Source organism: Salvelinus fontinalis, chromosome 20 (genome assembly GCF_029448725.1).
Source record: "Salvelinus fontinalis isolate EN_2023a chromosome 20, ASM2944872v1, whole genome shotgun sequence".
Lineage (NCBI taxonomy): Eukaryota > Metazoa > Chordata > Actinopteri > Salmoniformes > Salmonidae > Salvelinus > Salvelinus fontinalis.
This window is the reverse complement of record NC_074684.1, coordinates 34,968,963-34,992,326: the sequence shown is the minus strand read 5'-3', so window position 1 is coordinate 34,992,326 and position 23,364 is coordinate 34,968,963. Positions and strand designations below refer to the sequence as shown.

At 41.9% G+C, this 23,364-nt stretch overlaps 1 protein-coding gene across 1 annotated transcript; it reads left to right on the top strand.

Moving 5' to 3' along the window:
• The first annotated feature begins 10,450 nt into the window (after nt 1-10,450).
• On the top strand, nt 10,451-22,204 carry LOC129817773 (acyl-coenzyme A thioesterase 1-like). The gene is made up of 3 exons (XM_055873319.1): nt 10,451-11,143; nt 11,478-11,683; nt 21,129-22,204. The coding sequence occupies exons 1-3, from the start codon at nt 10,675-10,677 to the stop codon at nt 21,735-21,737; spliced, it is 1,284 nt and encodes a 427-aa protein (XP_055729294.1). The 5' UTR covers nt 10,451-10,674; the 3' UTR covers nt 21,738-22,204.
• Nucleotides 22,205-23,364: the final 1,160 nt, after the last annotated feature.

The following is a 23,364-nucleotide window of genomic DNA, read 5'->3' as shown; positions in this document are numbered from 1 at the left end:
GGTAGTGCGCATAGGCGGAAATCCCAGGGGGGACGGGGGGGACACGACCCCCCCATCTTGGGAAAAATATGATTTGTCCCTCCCAATATATCACTGTAAACATAACTATGTAATTTCAATAATATTAATAATACGCAATGAAAGCACTTGTGCTGATTATAGACACTTAATAGCGCATTTAAATTTCAAAAGATTGCGACCCCCCCGCCCTTTGCCTCACAATGGTTTGATCCACTGCCAGTTCTTTAGCTGGCAAGGTAATAGAGAGTTCGTATCTACTGTCCGAAAGGCACATGTACGTAACTGACGTGAGGTTAATCCAGTCAATCCATAGCAGGTCCATAGCAATGTTATTTTTTTTTTTTTATGTTGGCAGGGTTCACACACTAGTTGAATTTGCAGAGCTAGCGCGCAAACTAAAGCAAACATTAACTATCAAGCTAGCTAGTACCTATTCCATTTATGTGGCGTCGTCAAAGATGGAATCTTTGCTATCGTCAGTTTATTCCAAGATCAGCATGCAGCTGTAGTGCTTCGACGTCCCTGTGATAAGGTTAGCAATAAACTGAAGTCCAAACTGAACAGAACAGAACTACACTCTCTTCTACCATTGTCTTAAATATATATAATGGTCTCGTTGCAAAAGATAAATTGTCGATAGTGAACTTTTTTATTTTTATTTTATTTCACCTTTATTTAACCAGGTAGCAAAGATTATAGCAAACACACAGAAACGGAATTGGTGCTCGCTAGCTTTACAAATTCAGCTATTGTTGGAAGCCAGCCAATATGAAACAAACTATTTAAATTACAAAAGGTTGCAGCATGTGTTGTGTAAATGTGTGTGTGTGTGCAGCTAGGCCAGCCAGCCAGCCAGGTAGAAAAATTGCAGAAAAAAGTAAGAAGACGGACATCAGAGTATTTGTCAGTACACCAAAACGCATAGTAAGAACTCTAGTATCCTAATATCTCAACGACTAGTTGATAAAATGTTCATAAGAAAGAAGTGAAATGCGAATGGAAATGTTTCACAATGATGTCATTAGGCAGAGCAGGCAACAGATGGCACACAGACAGCAGAGTTGGGGACAGATATGCAGGGACAGACTGGCAGACAGGGAGTCTCAGGTAAGTTTGTTGAGTCTTTGTTTGGCAACATTATGAAAGGTTCTCAATTTTTTTGACTTGTAAAATAGGGACATAATTGGAAAATGCCATGGATACCCCCACTCTCAACTTAAACTGGTGACTAAACTAAGATTTGTTTACGGCAATGGTATTGCTGTTGTGATTAATTGTGTAGTTTTGGGTACCGGTAGTTAGGAGTACGGCAAACACCTTATTTATTTTCTAGGAGACAGACTGAGTCAGTTAGGGTGGTGAAAGGGAAAGAGCCAGGGAGAGAGACTTCAGAGGACAGTGTCACAGCCACGGCAGGACCAAGTGTCACCCTTGTTGCCAGCAGCACCAGTATAGGGGACAGTGGCACAGCATTGTCCAGTTACCACAGTGATGGCACAAAACCATATCAGCCACACCCACAATTTATAGAACCGCAAACTCTTGCCAACAGAGTGTTGACGTTTCAAGAGAGATGGTTTCGCGATTTCCCCTGGCTACATTATAATCCATCAATAAAAGGAGTGTTGTGTTTTCACTGTAGCCAAGGGTTTTCAAGCCAGCCATCTTTTGGCCAAAGAGCTGATGCTGCCTTCATTAGTGCAGGATTTAGGAACTGGAGAAAAGGCATTGAAAAATTCACAGCACATCAAAATTGCCAAACCCACCGCTACTTTGTAATTGTAACAGCACACCAGCTAAATCCAATCAGTGTCCAGTTATGTCCAGCGCGTGGTGTAAACAGCTGGATGACGCAAGGCATTGCTTGATGAAAATTGTTAGTTCGGTGCGGCATGTAGTAAGACAGGGACAAGCCTTTAGAGGCCACACGGATGACAGTGGGAATTTATACCAGATTTTGAAACTTAGGGCAGAAGAGGATGATCCCATTTTACTGAAGTGGTTAACAGAGCGTACCACAATGTACACAGGCCCCAAAGCACAGAATGAAATTCTGAACATCATGGCCAATAGTCATTCGAGGCATTGCAGCTGAGATTAGGTCTCTTCCGATTGTACAATTTTCATTAATTGTTGATGGTACTCAAGATGTCTCTGGTGCTGAACAGGAGAATGTCTGTCTGCGTTATGTTGACCATGACCATGTCCCTCACAAGGAGTTCATTGGGCTATACAGGGTGTCGGAGACAACAGGCGAGGGCATTGCGAAAGTGCCAACTGATGTGTTGTTGAGGAAACCCGCAAACATATGCTCGGTTCTTTTGTTCAGTAGTGTGTATAGCAGTGGTTCTCAACCTTTTTGGGGTACTGGAACCCCTGCATATTTTGAGGCAAGGCAGGCAAGGTTTCGAGCGGTCCTCAGGGACCTCCACCCCCTCTATATTATATGTAAACTTACTGGAAACCTTGTGGTACTGACTACATTCATTACACTTTTTTATTTCACGGACCCCTTGCAATTAGTCCATGAACCCCTGTTTGAGAACCCATGGTGTAATTGATAGTTGTTCTTTTGTTTAGTAGTTTTTAGTACACTTACAAATGATTTATTTCATGTTATTTTATTTAAAATTGCATACTTTGTGCGACATACTTGTCCATAGCTGCTGTTTGAAGAGTTGAGACACTGACTGAAGGATATTTTGGTTGATTTATTTGGGTTTTTCATTGAAGTAGTTATTTTGCTTTTAGAACTGTATTTATTTTAAGCTTTTTGTTCTTGCAAAGATATTGTAGACTCAGGCCAGGTGGACATATTTAATGACTATATAAATGTATCAGAAAAAGTCAAATTAAAAGGTCAATTCAATACGGAGACCAACTTTGTGATGGTTCTCAATGGAGATTCTTTTAGATGTGATCACACCATGTTCATTGTATTTATGAAAACTACACCCATACAGTGTACAGTACCATTGTCACCTACTGACCTTTCTTGATATTGCTGGTTGTAAGTACGAATACCTGCATACATACTGGACTGGTAAGGAGCACTGCTATAACTATTATTAGTAGTAGAATTATAATGATTTAAACATTTGAACAAGTTGGGAAAACCCTTCAGTTAACTACTGTACCTATCAATTATCCAGTTGTAAGAATTATGGTTCCTCAATATACATTTAACAACGTATGCTATGTGTTACAGCACTACTTTTGGTGTCCCCCTCAGGAATTGCTCTTGAGAAAATTTAATGTAATTGTCCCCTCCAAGGTTGATCTCAGATTTTCGCCCCTGGTAGTGCGTACAACCCAGTACATATCTGGGGCCGAGCTCTCTGCTATCCAGGACCTCTATATCAGAGGAAGGCCCAATAAATTGTCAAAGAACCCAGCCACCCAAGTTATAGACTGTTTTCTCTGCTACCGCACCACAAGCGGTACCAATACACCAAGTCTGCAACCAACAGGACCCTGAACAACTTCTATCCCCCAAGCCATAAGACTGATAAATAGTTCATTAACTAGTTACCCAAATAGCTACTCAGACTATCTACATTGACCCATTTTTGACTCATCACACACGCTGCTGCTACTGTTAACTATCTGTCACTTTATTTCTACCTATATGTATACATCTACCTCAATTACCTCGTACCCCTGCACCACAGGAGGTTGGTGACACGGGCTCGTGGTAAAGGCTGGAGCGGAACAAGTGGAATGGTATCAAATACGGCGAACACATGGTTTGTTGCCATTCCATGATCTCCGTTCCAGCCAATACTATGAGCCGTCTTCCCCTCAGCACCCTCCACTGCCCTGCACAGTACTGGTACCCCGTGTATATAGCCAAGTTATCGTTACTCATTGTGTATTTTTCTTTTATTTTTTATTATTACACGTTTTACTTTTCTATTATTTCTCTATTTTCTTTCTTTCTTTCTGCATTGTTGGGAAGGGCCCATAAGTAATCATTTCACTGTTAGTCTACACCTGTTGTTTATGATGCTTTGTTTAATTTGCTTTGATTTCTATTTGACTGTTTCCCTGTGACTTGGCACAGACAGATAGCTTGACCGCGAGGGGAGGCGGGGCAGGCCAGGAAATGTACTGTGTGAACTCTATACTTTGCTCATGTTGTAAACTGTGATTGACCACACTCCAGCACGGTAACGTTTGTTTGCGGACTGCCATTATATCAGAGAAGAAGAAGACAGTGCTGCTACAGATAGAACAAGGAGACAGATATTTCACCGGATGTACAAATGTGAAGCATCCGCTTGGCGTTTCCTCTCACTACCAAATATGGTAGTGAGAGGAAGCCCAATGGCCCGGCATCGGGAGAAGATAGAAGGAGATGGATTTTGGCTGAGATTATGCAACTATGACTAATTTGTTCCCATTGGAAATGGCAGTTTGTGGTCTATCTTGGTTTAGTTATACAAATCTTATGTCCTGCCTCACGCTAGCCAATTCTCCGTCGAAACCCAGATGCAGTTTGATTGTCATCTTTAGTAGAGGTCCAATTCACAAACGTTCAGTAACATTGCCCCTTTAGCACTCAATTTAGCTCGAGGAAGAGAGTGAAGATTGTGATTGCTTGTGGGGTTGATATGACCCACAATTTAATGCATACTGTAGTCACCTGTCATACTCCGGTGCGGCGAAGTGTCAAATGTAATCAACACGACTGCATTTTCTGCATGTCTGACAAAATGATGATGCTAGCTTGCTAATATATATATATTACATTGATTTTAGAGTTGGTAAATTGGTTTAGTCTCGTAGTAAGGAGCCTATAAAACGTAGCTAGCTTCATAAAAATATTTGCTAGAATTCTGAAATTTATTGGAATAAATAACAAACTCTAAGTTATGGGTAACTGTATCTAACTTGCTAGGTACATTAATAGCTTTAGCGTGGTTGTGTTTAAGCTCAACTTCAAGTTTTCCACCAAGGACATTAACTTCATTAGCATACTGGTTATTGTTCGGAATTTCGGATGACTGACGTGCCCAAAGTAAACTGCCTGTTAGGCCCAGAAGCTAGGATATGCATATACTTGGTACCATTGGATAGAAAACACTCTGAAGTGTCTGTCTGTGAATATAACAGAACTGATATGGCAGGCGAAAACCAGAGGATTTTTTTTTCAATGAGGTCACAGGTCATTTCAATGCTAGCCTATGGGAAATACAAATAGATAGGACCCAGATTGCAGTACCTATGGCTTCCACTAGATGTCAACAGTCTTTAGAAAGGGTTTCAGGCTTGTTTTTTGAAAAATGAGCAAGTAGTTGTAGTTTTTCCAAGGTGTCTCTCATTAGAAAAGTAGTCTTGTTGGCGCTTGAATGAGGTGCGCGCTCTTCGTTATTTATCTTCCCTATTGAACATACTATTCTCCGTCTTAAATATAATCATTTCTTTAAATATTAGAGTACCTGAGGATTAATTAGAAACATCGTTTGACTTGTTTGGACGAACTTTACCGGTAACTTTTTGGATTCATTTGTATGCATGTTGAGTGGATTACTGAGATCATTGGCGCCAACTAAACTGACTTTTTTGGATATAAAGAAGGACTTTATCGAACAAAACGACCATTCATTGTGTAGCTGGGACCCTTGGGATTGCAAACAGAGGAGGATCTTCAAAGGTAAGTGATTTATTTAATCGCTATTTGTGATTTTGTGACGCCTGTGCTGGTTGAAAAAGTATTTTGATGTGGGGCGCAGATAGTCGCATGGTATGCTTTCGCCGAAAAGCCTTTTTGAAATCTGACAACGCGGTTGGATTAATGTCACGATCGTCAAAGGGACTGAGTGAGGACCAACATGCAGCGCGTGGAAAGTACATCTTCTTTATTAACGAAAGAAGACGAAAACGAAACAAACACTATACAAACTACAAAAACAACAAAACAGACGACCGTGACGCTATACAAACAGAAGTGCTGACACTAAACACTCTGACATAGACAATTCCCCACAAACAGCTAAAGCCTATGGTTGCCTTAAATATGGCTCCCAATCAGAGACAACAATAACCAGCTGTCTCTAATTGAGACCCAATTCAGGCAACCATAGACTTTCCTAGAACCTACACTCAACCATAGACACAGGTAGACACTACACTCAACACCCCCTTTACCATATAACCACCCAAAACCGACAAAACACAAACATTCCCCATGTCACACCCTGACCTAACTAAAATAATAAAGAAAACAAAGAATACTAAGGCCAGGGCGTGACAATTAACAAGAAGTTATGCTTCTAAATGATGTATGACACTTGTATTTTTATGAATGTTTAATATTACGATTTTTGTATTTTGAATTTCGGGCTCTGCAATTTCACCGGATGTTGTCGTAGGTGTCCCGTTAGCGGTTCATGCGCCCAAACAGGACAAGATGATACTATACTTTTTCTGAAAGACGCTAGTCAGATTCCCATGTCGATCAATGTGATAGAATCCTTTTCCAAAACATATGGTCTGTCTTAACATGAATAAATGTGAACTGTCAAAGATTGTGTGACACCCTCATATTATGGTTTTCCAGAGAAAGAAGAAATTACATATTTAGGCATAACCATTACTAAGTTTCAGAGCCCAGATTTACAACACACTTCTTACGCAAAAACTTAAGAATACTTTTCAAATATCTTCTTGTCAATCTTCTCAAAATGTGTGTTGCTAGGCAACCGTTTTAGCTAGCTATCTAGCTAGCAATGGCAATCATGTTAATATATTTCTTACTGAGATTACTGTTCTAAAACATGTTATTGCTTTTAAAATAATCAATACGGGACCTTTTCAGATGAAGTCTGTGAGTGAATTGCACATGTTCAATTGCTTTCATGAGCTTATTCTCTCTCTGCCCAGAGTTTAGACAAGGGGTTTAGCTATCTTGGAATTAAGAACAAATCCAAGAACTTCAAGATTCAAACATTTCCAAGAACCTTTGAGGAATAACAACTTTGCTTAACTTTCTTCATAAGTCTATAGTTAAGGAAAAAAATGGCAGTTAAGAAGAAATTTCTTCTTAAGAAGGTTTTGTGAATCTGGGCCCAGAAATGTAGAGGCTTAAATTTTAATGCTCTTATTAAAACCTCTCAGAAGTAGCTAAATCAATGGCTACAGAGGGACTTATCTTTAATAAAAGGAAGAGTCCTAATAACCAAGGCTGAGATTATCTCTAGACTAACATATGCCACTCTGTCTTTATATCTTGACGGTAAAAAAAGCAAGGAGATAGACCAGATGCTTTTCAACTTTCTGTGGAGAAACCGTACCCATTACATTAGGAAAACTGTTGTAATGAACACTTATGAGAATGGTGGACTGAATTTTCTGGATTTTACTACCTTAAATAATAATTTTAAGATCAATTGGGTAAAACAATTCCTAAGAAGACCCATTTCTATGTGTAACTTTATTCCTCATCATGTCTTCTCTACTTTTGGTGGCCTTAACTTCATGTTGGTTTGCGTTTATAAAATAAATAAAATAAATCACATTGTATTGGTCACATACACATGGTTAGCAGATGTTAATGCAAGTGTAGTGAAATGCTTGTGCCTCTAGTTCTGACCGTGCAGTAATATCTAACAAGTAATCTAACAAGTAATCTAACAATTCCCCAACAACTACCTAATACACACAAATCTAAAGGGGTGAATGAGATAATGTACATATAAATATATGGATGAGCGATGACAGAGCAACATAGGCAAGATGCAATAGATGGTATAAAATACAGTATATACATATGAGATGAGTAATGCAAGATATGTAAACATTATTAAAGTGGCATTATTGAAGTGACTAGTGATCCATTTATTAAAGTGGCCAATAATTTCAAGTCTGTATGTAGGCAGCAGCCTCTCTGTGTTAGTGATGGCTGTTTAACAGTCTGATGGCCTTGACATAGAAGCTTTTTTTCAGTCTCTCGGTCCCAGCTTTGATGCACCTGTACTGAACTCGCTATACTCACAATAACATCTGCTAACCATGTGTATGTGACCAATAAAATTAGATTTGATTTGGATGATAGCGGGGTGAACAGGCCGTGGCTCGGGTGGTTGTTGTCCTTGGTGATTTTTTTGGCCTTCCTGTGACATCGGGTGGTGTAGGTGTCATGGAGGGCAGGTAGGTCGCCCCCGGTGATGCGTTACGCTGCTGCGTCTTCTTCACCACACTGTCTGTGTCTGTGGACCATTTCCTTTTTTTTGCAATGTGTACGTTGAGGAACTTTCCACCTTCTCGCCTACTGTGCCGTCGATATGGACAGGGGTGTGCTCCCTCTGCTATTTCCTGAAGTTCACAATCATCTCATTTTGTTGATGTTGAGTGAGAGGTTGCTTTCCTGACACCACACTCCGAGTGCCCTCACCTCCCTGTAGGCTGTCTTGTCATTGTTGGTAATCAAGCCTACTACTGTTGTGTCGTCTGCAAAATGTATTACTGAATTGGAGGCATGCGTGGCACGCACCCTTGTTGGGCCCCAGTGTTGAGGATCAGCGAAGTGGAGATGTTGTTTCCTACCTTCACCACCTAGGGGCGGCCAGTCAGAAAGTCCAGGACCCAATTGCACAGGGCGGGGTTGAGACCCAGAGCCTCAAGCTTACTGATGAGCTTGGAGGGTACTATGGTGTTGAATGCTGAGCTATAGTCAATGAACTGTATTCTTACATAGGTATTCGTCTTGTCCAGATGGGATAGGGCAGTGTGCAGTGTGATGGCGATTGCATCGTCTGTGGACCTATTAGGTCAGTAAGCAAATTGAAGTGGGTCTAGGGTGATAAGTAAGGTGGAGGTGATATGATCCTTGACTAACCTCTCAAAGTACTTCATGATGACAGAAGTGAGTGCTACGGAGTCATAGCCATTTAGTTCAGTTACCTTTTGTCTTCTTGGGTACAGCAACAATGGTGGCCATCTAGAAGCCTTTGGGGACAGCAGACTGGGATAGGGAGCGATTGATATGTCCGTCAACACACAAACTAGCTGGTCTGCGCATGCTCTGAGGACACGGCTACGGATGCCGTCTGGGCCGGCAGCCTTGCGAGGGTTAACAAGTTTAAATATCTTACTCCTGTTGGCCACGGAGGAGAGCCCACAGTCCTTGGTTGCGGGTCGCGACGGTGGCACTGTATTATCCTCAAAGCGGGCAAAGAAGTGATTGTCTGTAGACGTCGCTCTGATTTTCAGTCGTTTTTACCGGCTGTACTGTATGTTAATAAAACGATTTTCTGGGCTAACAATGTAAGAAATAATACATAAAAAAGATAAATACTGCAAAGTTTCCTAAGAAGAGAGGTAGCCCTCTCTGTTGGCGCCCTCTTGAGCTTTGACAAAGTTCCAGTGAAACTCTCTGCTTTTCATTGGCAGGTTTTCTTGTCATGGTCCTTAATTTCTAAGAATAATTTTTCTCCACACAGATATTATATATGGAATAATCGGGACAGGATTGTATAAAAATAAAAATACTTCTTTGTTTTTAGAATATTGGTTCCGTAATAATATCCTATTGGTGAGCCAACTGGTAAATGCAGAGGCTATTTTACTTCGTTTTAAGTCATTCTTGTAACTTTACAAGGTCTCTGTAACACCTAAAGATTTTGCAATTGTTTTAGATGCCATTCCCTCAGGTTTTGCTTTATTATTCAGGAACGTGTCGAGACCTGACCCTCAGAACATAACTACGATTAACCCTGTTGACTCATCAGCAGGAAATATTTGTTTTTATTTTAGTACATTCAACAACAATAGAGCTATATGAGTCTTGTTTCAACAGGATGTTGTCATGCCTGATTGGAATGGTTTTATTGATATTATCTGTTGGGAAAAAGTTTGGATGTTGCACACCACACATTCATTTGTTAATTAACTAAATGAAGGAAGTTTATTTAAAAATTATTCATAAATATTATCCTGCCAACCACTATATGAAGAAGTTTAAGAAAAACATAAATTCAAATTGTACCTTTTGTAAGGACCACCCAGAAACAGTGTTGCATCTTTTTTGGCATTGTATACATGTAAGAAAACTGTGGCAAGACATCCGTAGATTTATAATTGAACACATTTATGAAGATTTGACACTTTTATGGAGAGATGTACTGCTTGGATTCTTTACCTACGATAGAAATAATTTAAAACAATTTTATGTAATTCATTTAATATTTTGGGGGGGACAAATTTCATATTCACAAATGTAAACTTTTCTTACCTTACAAAAATAAATGTAACTATATTTTAAGACAATTCAATACTCTACCAACAACAAAGCTGCTATAATTATAAATGTGTGTATGTTGTTAACAATAATACATTTTAATTTAAATAGAAAAAACAACAACATTTAAGATACACTCGGATGTGACGATGTAAAACGTAATTCAAGGTCTGATGGCCGAGGGCCATCTACTGCAGTGTTCCCGGTGCAGTAGATGGCAGCAATACACAACAATTGGTGTATTCTGCTATAAAACCTTGACGATGAAGAAGAAGAAAAATAAGTGTTCCCAAACAAACAACCTCTCCCCGCTCTTCAACTGGTCGTACAGTACAGGAACATTCCGTTCAATTGAACGTGTCAGAGCGTAAAAACGAACGCAGCCCTGGTTTCTACGGGTTCACAAAACAACAATGGTGTCCCGTTCTCAACAGGTTCGTTTTAGGTTTCTCCCCAGCCCTCGCTGTTTCTTCGACGAGCCACTACACGTGCAGGTAGATGGACTATCTCCGTACCAGAAAGTGGAGTTAAGGTCCAACCTCCGGGACGATAAAGGGGTCATCTTCAGAGCTTCCTCCGTGTATAAGGCAGATGCTACAGGACTAGTGGACCTTTGCCGCTCTCCTTCTCTTGGCGGCAGTTACACGGGAGTTGAACCCATGGGTTTGTTTTGGGCCATGGCGCCCGAGACTCCACACAGCAAAATGTTAAAAAAGAATGTGTTGGATTCAATTATGGTGAATATAGATGTTCTGCATGGGGATACAGGTGAGCTCTTGGCCACAGCGACCAACGAGAGGCGGTTCATGACAGAGGGGGCGAGGAGGATACCGTTGGGCTTGAAAGAAGGAAGAATTCGGGGAGTCCTCTTTCTACCATCCGGTTAGTAATTTAGGCCATTCAAACTGCTCTCAAGTGGGAAATTGTATTTTTGTGTCCACAGGACCAGTATTAATAAACATTGTTATAAGGAAATGGAAATCCATTGATTGTATATACTGTAGGCCCACACCTCCATGTTTTTGTTAAACCAAAGGGCCAATATTAATTCTGATTTAATTGTGCCAATGTGGTGGTGTGAGTTCTAAGAAAATAACAAGTGACAATGTTAGATGTTCCATAGGCCTTTGTATTAGACGAGGCCAACTTTGCATTGCATAGGTATTATATAGGTAGTCATGCCAGAAACCAACAGAAACCTATTCCCCATCCTTAGGTCAGGGTCCATTTCCTGGGGTACTAGATGTGTATATTCTGGGTGGAGGTCTATCAGAGGTCCGGGCCAGTCTGCTGGCTAACAAAGGATTCGTGGTTCTGGCGCTGGCCTACTACGGCTACCAGGACATGCCCAGAAACGTTCCTGCACACTTTGACCTGGAGTACTTTGAAGAGGCCATTACATTCCTGAGGAGACAGCCACAGGTTAGTGGAGGAAGAAGAGCAGGTGATCAGGCTCGTCATGTCCATGTAATGTCCAGGGCTGGGTGTAGAAGTGGTGATCAGGCTCGTCATGTCCATGTAATGTCCAGGGCTGGGTGTAGAAGTGGTGATCAGGCTCGTCATGTCCATGTAATGTCCAGGGCTGGGTGTAGAAGTGGTGATCAGGCTCGTCATGTCCATGTAATGTCCAGGGCTGGGTGTAGAAGTGGTGATCAGGCTCGTCATGTCCATGTAATGTCCAGGGCTGGGTGTAGAAGTGGTGATCAGGCTCGTCATGTCCATGTAATGTCCAGGGCTGGGTGTAGAAGTGGTGATCAGGCTCGTCATGTCCATGTAATGTCCAGGGCTGGGTGTAGAAGTGGTGATCAGGCTCGTCATGTCCATGTAATGTCCAGGGCTGGGTGTAGAAGTGGTGATCAGGCTCGTCATGTCCATGTAATGTCCAGGGCTGGGTTTCCCAAAAGCAGCACCGTACTAAGATCATTTAGTTTCAATGGAATTACAACGGACGAAATATGTTCTTAGTGCTACGATGCTTTTAGGAAACTCAGCCCAGCGCTCTTACTCTGAGGAGACGGGCCATTTGTTCCATTAGAAGAAAATATCACCTTGAGGTTCCTCTCACTGAACTTGTATATTTTGTTAGCTGTGTAAAAGCTGCCATCTAGTGGCTGTTGTTTACTCTACATTAGGGCTGTTCCTACCCCCCCCCAAAAAATCTACGTCGACCAAGAATCGTCTGTTCTTTCAACTGTATATGGAAAATCTATTGGTCGAAGTCGGAAGTTTACACACACTTAGGTTGGAGTCATTAAAACTCGTTTTTCAACCACTCCACAAATGTCATGTCAACAAACTATAGTTTTGGCAAGTCAGTTAGGACATTTACTTTGTGCATGACAAGTAATTTTTCCAACAATTGTTTAAAGACAGATTATTTAACTTATAATTCACTGTATCACAATTCCAGTGGGTCAGAAGTTTACATGCACTAAGTTGACTGTGCCTTTAAACAGCTTGTAATATTCTAGAAAATGATGTCATGGCTTTAGAAGCTTCTGATAGGCTAATTGACATCATTTGAGTCAATTGGAGGTGTACCTGTGGATGTATTTCAAGACCTACCTTCAAACTCAGTGCCTCTTTGCTTGGCATCATGGGAAAATCAAATGAAATCTGCCAAGACCTCAGGAAAAAATTATGAACCTCCACAAGTCTGGTTCATCCTTGGGAGCAATTTCCAAATGCCTGAATGTACCACGTTCATCTGTACAAACAATAGTACGCAAGTATAAACACCATGGGACCACAACAGCTCAGGAAGGAGAAGCGTTTGGTCTCCTAGAGATGAACGTACTTTGGTGCGAAAAGTGCAAATCAATCCCAGAACAACAGCAAAGGACCTTGTGAAGATGCTGGAGGAAACGGGTACTAAGGTATCTATAGCCACAGTAAAATGAGTCCTATATTGACATAACCTGAAAGGCCGCTCAGCAAGGAAGGAGCCACTGCTCCAAAACAGCCATAAAAAAGCGAGACTATGGTTGCAACTGCACATGGGGACAAAGATCGTTCTTTTTGGAGAAATGTCCTCTCGTCTGATGAAACAAAAATCGAACTGTTTGGCCATAATGACCATCGTTATATTTGAAGGAAAAAGGGGGAGCCTCGCAAGCCGAAGAACACCACCCCAACTGTGAAGCACGGGGGTGGCAGCATCATGTTGTGGGGGTGCTTTGCTGCTGGGGGGACTGGTGCACTTAACAAAACAGATGGCATCATGAGGGGGGAAATTATGTGGATATATTGAAGCAACATCTCAAGACATCAGTCAGGAAGTTAAAGCTTGGTCGCAAACGGGTCTTCCAAATGGACAATGACCCCAAGCATACTTCCAAAGTTGTGGCAAAATGGCTTAAGGACAACGAAGTCAAGATATTGGAGTTGCCATCACGAAGCCCTGACCTCAATCCTATAGACTATTTGTGGGCAGAACTGAAAAAGCGTGTGCGAGTAAGGAGGTCTACAAACCTGACTCAGTTACACCAGCTCTGTCAGGAGGAATGGGCCAAAAATCATCCAATTTAATGTGGGAAGCTTGTGGAAGGCTACCTTGAAACGTTTGACCCAAGTTAAACAATTTAAAGGCAATGCTACCAAATACTAATTGAGTGTATGTAAACTTCTGACCCACTGGGAATGTGATAAAATAAATAAAAGCTGAAATAAATAATTCTCTCTCTTATTCTGACATTTCACATTCTTAAAATGAAGTGGTGATCCTAACTGACCTAAGACAGGAACTAGGATTAAATGTCAGGAATTGTGAAAAACTGAGTTTAAATGTATTTGGCTAAGGTGTATGTAAACTTCTGACTTCAACTGTATACACACATCCAATGTTATTTAATCAAATCAACTATATGCGCTGAGCTTGTCTGATGCTTTAAGCGAACTGTTTGAAATAATTAAGATACACAAATGATTAGAGGGAGTCTGACCGCAATTGATTTGATTGTGCCGCCTGGGTCAGACTTTCTGCGTTGTAAAAAAAAAAGAAGACAGCGAGTGACTGTGTGACTAGCACCCGCTGTCTCTCTCTCCTCCCTGCTGCAGTGACCGCCACAGAACATTCGTGTGTATTGCCTGTATGTGTTGCTGAAGCTGTAACATAATGACAGCCATTTCTGACTGAAAAGTTACGTTACCAAAATCCCACATTTGTTTCGGGAAAAACATTCCATATTCCCTCAACCCTTGCTCTCTTTACGTAACACGTATGCATCGCGTGCACGTGACCAATAGGGCCTCACCTATAGCATATCATAATCACATCAATAAATTGGTTTTAACAAACTCTGAACACCGTAACACGTGACAGCAAAATGTATGCAGAGGACGTGACAAACTCGAAACGGGGGACTGTTTTCTGGTTGCGCGGGAGATTAAGGGGAAGTTAGATGTGTGGAATGAATTTGACTAGTTGTGGAAAATACTGGAGATCATGCAAAATAATTAAGGAACAAGCACTGCTTGTTATGTGTGTCTATTTTTTTTGTTCAAGCGAATTAGTCAATGGTCGCTTTATTTTAAAATAACTAAAATGCTTGATTGCATTTCACATCATGAATGACTCGTATGCTGTTTGATTACATGAACGAATAAATGATTTATTGATATAGTAGCCTATGTAAGTATTGAAATATAGGCCTTAATAAGTTACGTTATTCAGACTAAACAGGATGCTCTCTCAGGCCTACAGCTCGATGGTGGTTATACAAGGCTGCTATACTAAGTCTACTAATGATAATGACATTACCTATTATTATAAGGATGATAATAATAATAGTAATAAAGAAGGAGTTCAAGGAAAAAGGAGGGTTATTATTATTTTTTATTTTTTTGACAATTTGGAACAGTGTAAACAATCAATCAATCAATCAATTTTATTTTATGTAGCCCTTCGTACATCAGATAATATCTCGAAGTGCTGTACAGAAACCCAGCCTAAAACCCCAAACAGCTAGAATGCAGGTGTAGAAGCACGGTGGCTAGGAAAAACTCCCTAGAAAGGCCAAAACCTAGGAAGAAACCTAGAGAGGAACCAGGCTATGAGGGGTGGCCAGTCCTCTTCTGGCTGTGCCGGGTGGAGATTATAACAGAACTATGCCAAGATGTTCAAAAATGTTCATAAGTGACAAGCATGGTCAAATAATAATCATGAATAATTTTCAGTTGGCTTTTCATAGCTGATCATTAAGAGTTGAAAAACAACAGGTCTGGGACAGGTGGCGGTTCCATAACCGCAGGCAGAACAGCTGAAACTGGAATAGCAGCAAGGCCAGGCGGACTGGGGACAGCAAGGAGTCACCACGGGCGGCAGTCCCGACGCATGGTCCTAGGGCCCAGGTCCTCCGAGAGAAAGAAAGAGAGAAGGAGAAAATTAGAGAGAGCCAAGATTTTCAAAATGTTCATAAATGACAAGCATGGTCAAATAATAATCAGGAATAAATCTCAGTTGGCTTTTCATAGCCGATCATTAAGAGTTGAAAACAGCAGGTCTGGGACAGGTAGGGGTTCCATAACCGCAGGCAGAAGAGTTGAAACTGGAATAGCAGCAAGGCCAGGCGGACTGGGGGCAGCAAGGAGTCACCACGGCCGGTAGTCCCGACGTATGGTCCTAGGGCTCAGGTCCTCCGAGAGAAAGAGAGAAGGAGAAAATTAGAGAGAGCCAAGATTTTCAAAATGTTCATAAATGACAAGCATGGTCAAATAATAATCAGGAATAAATCTCAGTTGGCTTTTCATAGCCGATCATTAAGAGTTGAAAACAGCAGGTCTGGGACAGGTAGGGGTTTCGTAACCGCAGGCAGAAACAGTTGAAACTGGAATAGCAGCAAGGCCGGGCGGACTGGGGACAGCAAGGTGTCAGCATGCCCGGTAGTCCTGACGTATGGTCCTAGGGCTCAGGTTCTCAGAGAGAAAGAGAGAACGAGAGAATTAGAGAGAGCATACTTAAATTCACACAGGACACTGGATAAGACAGGAGAAGTACTCCAGGTATAACCAACTGACCCTAGCCCCCCGACACATAAACTACTGCAGCATAAATACTGGAGGCTGAGACAGGAGCGGTCAGGAGACACTGTGGCCCCATCCGAAGAAACCCCCGGACAGGGCCAAACAGGAAGGATATAACCCCACCCACTCTGCCAAAGCACAGCCCCCACACCACTAGAGGGATATCCTCAACCACCAACTTACAATCCTGAGACAAGGCCGAGTATAGCCCACAAAGGTCTCCACCACAGCACAACCAAGGGGGGGCGCCAACCCAGACAGGAAGTTCACGTCAGTAACTCAACCCACTCAAGTGACGCACCCCTCCTAGGGACGGCATGAAAGAGCACCAGCAAGCCAGTGACTCAGCCCCAGTAACAGGGTTAGAGACAGAGAATCCCAGTGGAGAGAGGGGAACCGGCCCTGGAGAGACAGCAAGGGTGGTTCGTTGCTCCAGAGCCTTTCCGTTCACCTTCACACTCCTGGGCCAGACTACACTCAATCATATGACCTACTGAAGAGATAAGTCTTCAGTAAAGACTTAAAGGTTGAGACCGAGTCTGCGTCTCTCACATGGGTAGGCAGACTGTTCCATAAAAATGGAGATCTATAGGAGAAAGCCCTGCCTCCAGCTGTTTGCTTAGAAATTTTAGGGACAATTAGGAGGCCTGCGTCTTGTGACCGTAGCGTACGTGTAGGTATGTACGGCAGGACCAACTCGGAAAGATAGGTAGGAGCAAGCCCAAGTAACGCTTTATAGGTTAACAGTAAAACCTTGAAATCAGCCCTTGCCTTAACGGGAAGCCAGTGTAGGGAAGCTAGCACTGGAGTAATATGATCAAATTTCTTGGTTCTAGTCAGGATTCTAGCAGCCGTATTTAGCACTAACTGAAGTTTATTTAGTGCTTTATCCGGGTAGCCGGAAAGTAGAGCATTGCAGTAGTCTAACCTAGAAGTAACAAATGCATGGATTAATTTTTCTGCATCATTTTTGGACAGAAAATTTCTGATTTTTGCAATGTTACGTAGATGGAAAAAAGCTGTCCTTGAAACAGTCTTGATATGTTCGTCAAAAGAGAGATCAGGGTCAAGAGTAACGCCGAGGTCCTTCACAGTTTTATTTGAGACGACTTTACAACCATCAAGATTAATTGTCAGATTTAACAGAAGATCTCTTTGTTTCTTGGGACCTAGAACAAGCATCTCTGTTTTGTCCGAGTTTAAAAGTAGAAAGTTTTCAGCCATCCACTTCCTTATGTCTGAAACACAGGCTTCTAGCGAGGGCAATTTTGGGGCTTCACCATGTTTCATTGAAATGTACAGCTGAGTGTCATCCGCATAGCAGTGAAAGTTAACATTATGTTTTCGAATAACATCCCCAAGAGGTAAAATATATAGTGAAAACAATAGTGGTCCTAAAACGGAACCTTGAGGAACACCGAAATGTACAGTTGATTTGTCAGAGGACAGACCATTCACAGAGACAAACTGATATCTTTCCGACAGGTAAGATCTAAACCAGGCCAGAACTTGTCCGTGTAGACCAATTTGGGTTTCCAGTCTCTCCAAAAGAATGTGGTGATCGATGGTGTCAAAGGCAGCACTAAGGTCCAGTAGCACGAGGACAGATGCAGAGCCTCGGTCTGACGCCATTAAAAGGTCATTTACCACCTTCACAAGTGCAGTCTCAGTGCTATGATGGGGTCTAAAACCAGACTGAAGCATTTCGTATACATTGTTTGTCTTCAGAAAGGCAGTGAGTTGCTGCGCAACAGCTTTTTCTAACATTTTTGAGAGGAATGGAAGATTCGATATAGGCCAATAGTTTTTTATATTTTCCGGGTCAAGGTTTGGCTTTTTCAAGAGAGGCTTTATCACTGCCACTTTTAGTGAATTTGGTACACATCCGGTGGATAGAGAGCTGTTTATTATGTTCAACATAGGAGGGCCAAGCACAGGAAGCAGCTCCTTCAGCAGTTTAGTAGGAATAGGATCCAGTATGCAGCTTGAAGGTTTAGAGGCCATGATTATTTTCATCATTGTGTCAAGAGATATAGTACTAAAACACTTAAGTGTCTCTCCCGATCCCAGCCCTCGCAGAGCTGTGCAGATCCAGGACAGCTAAGCCCTGGAGGAATACGCAGATTCAAAGAGGAGTCCGTAATTTGCTTTCTAATGGTCATGATCTTTTCCTCAAAGAAGTTCATGAATTTATTACTGCTGAAGTGAAAGCCATCCTCTCTTGGGGAATGCTGCTTTTTAGTTAGCTTTGCAACAGTATCAAAAAGAAATTTTGGATTGTTCTTATTTTCCTCGATTAAGTTGGAAAAGTAGGATGATCGAGCAGCAGTGAGGGCTCTTCGGTACTGCACGGTACTGTCTTTCCAAGCTAGTCGGAAGACTTCCAGTTTTGTGTGGCGCCATTTCCGTTCCAATTTCCTGGAAGCTTGCTTCAAAGCTCGGGTATTTTCTGTATACCAGGGAGCTAGTTTCTTATGACAAATGTTTTTCGTTTTTAGGGGTGCAACTGCATCTAGGGTATTGCGCAAGGTTAAATTGAGTTCCTCAGTTAAGTGGTTAACTGATTTTTGTCCTCTGACGTCCTTGGGTAGGCAGAAGGAGTCTGGAAGGGCATCAAGGAATTTTTGTGTTGTCTGAGAATTTATAGCACGACTTTTGATGCTCCTTGGTTGGGGTCTGAGCAGATTATTTGTTGCGATTGCAAACGTAATAAAATGGTGGTCCGATAGTCCAGGATTATGTGGAAAAACATTAAGATCTACAACATTTATTCCATGGGACAAAACTAGGTCCAGAGTATGACTGTGGCAGTGAGTAGGTCCAGAGACATGTTGGACAAAACCCACTGAGTCGATGATGGCTCCGAAAGACTTTTGGAGTGGGTCTGTGGACTTCTCCATGTGAATATTAAAATCACCAAAAATTAGAATATGATCTGCTATGACTACAAGGTCTGATAGGAATTCAGGAAACTCAGAGAGGAACGCTGTATATGGCCCAGGAGGCCTGTAAACAGTAGCTATAAAAAGTGATTGAGTAGGCTGCATAGATTTCATGACTAGAAGCTCAAAAGACGAAAACGCCATTTTTTTTTTTTGTAAATTGAAATTTGCTATCGTAGATGTTAGCAACACCTCCGCCTTTGCGGGATGCACGGGGGATATGGTCACTAGTGTAACCAGGAGGTGAGGCCTCATTTAACACAGTAAATTCATCAGGCTTAAGCCATGTTTCAGTCAGGCCAATCACATCAAGATTATGATCAGTGATTAGTTCATTGACTATGACTGCCTTTGAAGTGAGGGATCTAACATTAAGTAACCCTATTTTGAGATGTGAGGTATCACGATCTCTTTCAATAATGGCAGGAATGGAGAAGGTCTTTATCCTAATAAGATTGCTAAGGCGAACACCGCCATGTTTAGTTTTGCCCAACCTAGGTCGAGGCACAGACACAGTCTCAATGGGTATGGCTGAGCTGACTACACTGACTGTGCTATTGGCAGACTCCACTAAGCTGGCAGGTTGGCTAACAGCCTGCTGCCTGGCCTGCACCCTATTTCATTGTGGGGCTAAAGGAGTTAGAGCCCTATCTATGTTGGTAGATAAGATGAGAGCACCCCTCCAGGTAGGATGGAGTCCGTCACTCCTTAGCAGGTCAGGCTTGGTCCTGTTTGTGGGTGAGTCCCAGAAAGAGGGCCAATTATCTACAAATTCTATCTTTTGGGTGGGGCAGAAAACAGTTTTCAACCAGCGATTGAGTGCTGAGACTCTGCTGTAGAGCTCGTCACTCCCCCTAACTGGGGGGAGTGACGCTAAATAAATAAATAAATAAATAAATAAATAAACAACACTAAATAAATTAGACCAGCCTCTCTGATATTATTTCTAACGGGGAAAAAGTGTAAAACCTTTATTACAACATAGTAAAGATTTAAAAACAGCTGAATTTGTGAAATTGTTGCGTGAAATTTGGATACTCACAGAATCCGTAGGCTATCAGCCAAACTGTCGTTCAGGCAACAGAAGCAGGATCTGTCTTATTTCTGTAGATGTATTGATGATTTATAAAGCCAGGCACATTTAACAATTAGGCTATTGATTTATAGAACTAATTAAGTTGGTTTCCTCTCTCCTCTTAGACAATTAAGGCAAGGGCTGTTTTCTCATCTCTTAACTCCACTGCTGCCTCCGCTACATTGTTCTCAACACCAATATGCTGGGTAACGTTGCTATTATGCACATAGCTACATGGTCCAGGAAAAGGTGCCAATTCAACAGAGCACTAGTGTGTTTCAGAACCGTGGACAGCGACCGCTATCCATCGTGGGAGAAAGCGCATTTGTTATAAAATAATATACATTTTATTTGTGTTGCCACCATTGTTCTTACATAATATAACCATATACAATTTCAGTAGCACATGTTTCAGTAGCACATAGACTGATGGGCTGTTCCATCCTAATGGCCTCCACAATGGATCAGTCCACTCAGACAGGCGTGAACCAGACAGGTGGCTTGGACAACATGATTTAAAATAATATACATTTCAAGCCGAAGAACACCACCCCAACTGTGAAGCACGGGGGTGGCAGCATCATGTTGTGGGGGTGCTTTACTGCAGGAGTGACTGGCCAACAGCCTATCGACCAGTCGACTAAATGGGATCAGCCCTCCTCTATACATATCAACAGAACAGCACAATTCATAACAATGGCACAACCCATAACAATGTTCTATATGTGTTCAATTTTAACTATCTATTTATTGATTTGTCAAAACCAGTTTACCTTGATTGTCTGTAATGATTTTAAGTCTCTTGGCAAACCATTGTATTTTCCTCTAGGTCCAGGGTCCAGGAATAGGAATCCTGTCCATCTCGAAGAGTGGCGACCTGGCTCTGTCCATGGCTTCTTTTCTCTCTGGCATCTCAGCCACAGTCTGGATCAACGGCAGCAACGCTAATATCATGACGCCGCTGCACTACAAAGACCTCGTCATCCCTCCCCTCATGCCTATCCTAGAGAACATCACCCTCTTACCGTCTGGCCACGTCGACGTCCGAGACACCATTCCGGACCCAGATACTGAGGGGAACCGCGGTTCTTTGATCCCAATAGAACGTTCCAGTTCTAGGTTCCTCTTCGCCGTCTCGGAGGACGACAGGAACTGGAACAGTTGTCTCTTTGCCCAGCAGGCCGCCGCCCGGCTGAGGCGTCATGGAAAAGAGAACTTTGAGGTGGTGACGTACCCCAGGGCGGGTCATTTCCTGGAGGTGCCCTACATGCCCCACTGCCCGTCTGGCTTTCACTCTGCGATGGGTAAAGTGGTGGTGTTTGGAGGAGAGGTTAAAGCCCACCATGAGGCTCAGCTGGACCTGTGGAGGAGGGTCCAGGAGTTCTTCAGGACACACCTGAAGGACAGCAGTAACACTGGCCAGAAATCTATGTTATAAATTAAAGGGTAAGACACACAGGGATGGACTTGGGCCTGTCTGGGCTAAAGAACAGAATACGTTTCTAAACACATCTACATTAATGTGGATGCTACCATGATTGCGGAGAATCCTGAATGAATAATGATGAGTGAAAAAGTTTTTATTTTCAATAAAAGTGACTCCAAAATGATACAATGCGTTATTTACCATTAATTTATATTGGGCAGAAAACAATCTGAAACACAACCTAAACAAACAGCAAATGCATCCAACAAATTTGTATGAGGTAGTCATTGTGTGCTAGGAATATGGGACCAAATATGTAAATTTGTACTATTCTTTAATACACATAAGTGAATTTGTCCTTATACCTTTCGGTCCCCTAAAATGGGGGGACTGGGTACAAAAAGTCCTGTAATTTCTAAACGGTTCACCCGATATGGATGAAAATACCCTCAAATTAAAGCTGACAGTCTGCACTTTAACCTCATAGTCATTGTGTCATTTAAAATTGTCACGTTCCTGACCTGTTTTCTGTTGTTTTGTATGTGTTTAGTTGGTCAGGACGTGAGCTGGGTGGGAATTCTATGGTGTGTGTCTAGTTTGTCTGTTTCTATGTCAGCCTGGTGTGGGTTCTCAATCAGAGACAGATGGTAGTCGTTGTCTCTGATTGAGACTCATATATAGGAAGCTTGTTTTGTGTTGGGATTTTGTGGGTGTTTGTTACCTGTCTCTGTGTTTGTGTTCTGCACCAGATAGGTCTGTATCGGTTTTGCACATTTGTTATTTTGTATGTTGTTTGTAGTGTTTCACTTGTGTGTTTAACACTAGCCGCGCTGCACTTTGGTCCTCTCCTTCACCCCTGGAAGAAAACCTTTACAAAAATCCAAAGTGCTGGAGTACAGAGCCAAAAACAACAACAAATGTGTCACTGTCCCAATACTGTTGGAGCTCACTGTGTTGTTTTGTATTATAGCCAGGCTTTAGGCTATACTAAATAAACATTCTATATAAACTCCCAGTAATTTATTAAATGACCCACCAACGTTTCCACATCACAGTGTCTTCATCAGGGTGTAACATACAGCAGAACACGTGTGAATGTGCCTATGCGCTGAGCTTTCTCTTCAGAAAGCTACAGTACAACAGAAAAGGTAAGATTCTTTTTTAGCTAAAGAGAAACTGTAGCCGTTTAGAATCACCCACATGCAGTCCACCTGCTATCAATGAATACACACAGAAATCACAAGGTTACGCAATGTGATATTGATTCGATCCATAGACATAAATCAATAGAGCGATGTATCTCTGTGAATGAGATAATTCAAGATGTATTTTCTTTTAGATTTAAAACACTTTAATATTAAGTGACAGGAAATATTGAGAGAGGAAATGTCCACCTTCTTTTGAACTAGCAATCGCACTTGTCTTTTGTTACCAGCATTAACTTTGCTGATAACTACTTGATTAAGTAAACATTTAGTCACGAAAGTTGTTGTAAGAATCGGACCAAAATGCAGCGTGGTTCATCATCTTTATTACGTGAACCCGGCAAAAAACTATAAAGAACAAAACGAACGTGAAGCTATGCAGTGCTTAAGGCAACTATACACAAACAAGATCCCACGAAAACCCAGTGGGAAAA